General features: G+C 34.0%; 1 protein-coding gene across 1 annotated transcript in view; it reads left to right on the top strand.

The window, feature by feature from the left end:
- Positions 1–1,758, top strand: part of SEC23A (Sec23 homolog A (S. cerevisiae)) — a 55,163-nt gene that overhangs the window by 34,302 nt on the left and 19,103 nt on the right. Inside the window, exon 13 of the mRNA XM_012657998.1 lies at positions 251–328. Coding sequence (XP_012513452.1) covers positions 251–328 — 78 coding nt within the window. The remainder of the gene's footprint in view (positions 1–250; positions 329–1,758) is intronic.

The raw sequence follows: 1,758 nt of genomic DNA, 5'->3' as shown, positions 1-1,758 counted from the left end.
TTAAAAAAAAATTCCAAACATTTTATAGTGAATTGTTACTGCGTTGGGTCAGTATATTGTTTGTGAAATTCAAATGTTTTTCTTTGGTTTTAATCAGTCTCTTGGTAAGTCTATAAGTAATATAATTTTATCCTATATCAAGTATCTGCCTCCTAAAGAGTAGTAACTTTTTGTAAACAGAATATATACAGGCAACAGTGTTAGCTCTTATTCCAGGAAATATATTACTAACACATTTTATTTTGTTTAGTGTCAGAAATTTGGAGAATATCACAAAGATGATCCAAGTTCCTTCAGATTTTCAGAAACTTTCTCCCTTTATCCACAGGTAAGTAGATAAAAGGTCCATATTGTTTTCTTCTGTTGTCAACAGCATTGGGTCTAATTTTTCCTGTTGTCTTTTATTCCTTATCTTATACAACCCATATTATTGGGTTATTCTTTTGGTTAGGTACGTTTTGGGATAGCTAAGAAATTAATATTGTGCTATGGGTATTTGGTGAGAAGTATATAGTATTTTTGGCCTTGCAAATAGTCATTTATTTGTGGTGAAAAGAGATTTACACTAAAACCCTATAGTGGGTAGAATTAGGTATAAGGCTGATTAACTTTTCTCTGATATAAGGGAATCTGATTACAGTGGTATCAAAAGGATTTCTTCTGAGGTAATTTTACCAATTATACCTAGTCTTGCAGCATGGTATCATCCCCTGAGAACAATTTTATGAGGCCATACCAGGTAAATAGAAAAGAAACTAATTTGATTTATCTTACAGAATATTTTTCACTTGGAGGAGTGGAATCTATCCCTCTTTCTTGATTCGACAGATATTTTTAAAAGTCTATAGAGTGCTGTGTGCAAGGAAGATAAAGATGACTGACATGGATCCCACTTACAAGGGGCTTTCTCAGTCTGAAGTGTGAGACCTGAAATACACGTGAACAGCACAGAACAGAAAGTGAGAAATGCTATGAGAGATATATAAAATTTAGAGGAAAATTGAAGGAATCTTTCCAAATGGATGGTTTGATGCCTCTTTTAGAGGAGGTGGCATTTTAGCTCGGCTTGGAAGGATGAGCAATATTGAGATAAGGAAATTGAAATTTTTGCCCTTGAAAACTTTGTCTAAAGCTTTGCCTTTCTTTTCAGAGCTACTCTGTTTCTTTGAAGATCCTTTATTGATTTGTGATCTAGAAACTTAATGCTTATAGAGGGAGACTTCCCTAAACCTCTTGGTGAGGTTTTGGTGAACCTGGAAAAGGCAGGGTCTGCTTGTTTTAAGGCAGCCAAAATCCTTTCTGTTTTGGAAATTCTCAGGCCTCATTTTCATAGCAGAAACTAGTAGAAAAAGAAATGAGGGCATTAGCCTAAGTATCTGACTAAATCCTTCACACTTACCTTCCTTTTTCTTTTTTTCCTACTCCAAGCCTTCTCATTAGGCTTTTTATGAGCTGTATAGTGCACAGATAAATACATAAATGATACAGTTGAACATTCTAGGCAAAGTCCTTTACTTCCTGTAGCAGTAAACCTTTTGTTACTTTTTGCTTATGATTTTGCTTGTTATTTTTGCCCATGATTCATATGCAACTACTATGATAAACATCGCCTCACGAAAAGCCCTGACTTAAGCATTGTATTAATACAAGGTATCCATGTAACAAAAACTTGTAACCCCCTTAATGTTTTGAAAAAGAAAAATTGCCAGAAAATAGACCAGTTGCTTAAGTACTGTAGAAACTTTTTTTTTTTTTTTT

This window comes from Propithecus coquereli, unplaced genomic scaffold (assembly GCF_000956105.1).
Source record: "Propithecus coquereli isolate 6110/MARCELLA unplaced genomic scaffold, Pcoq_1.0 Scaffold116, whole genome shotgun sequence".
NCBI lineage: Eukaryota > Metazoa > Chordata > Mammalia > Primates > Indriidae > Propithecus > Propithecus coquereli.
The sequence above is the reverse complement of the archived record's forward strand: the minus strand, read 5'-3'. Positions and strand labels throughout refer to the sequence as shown.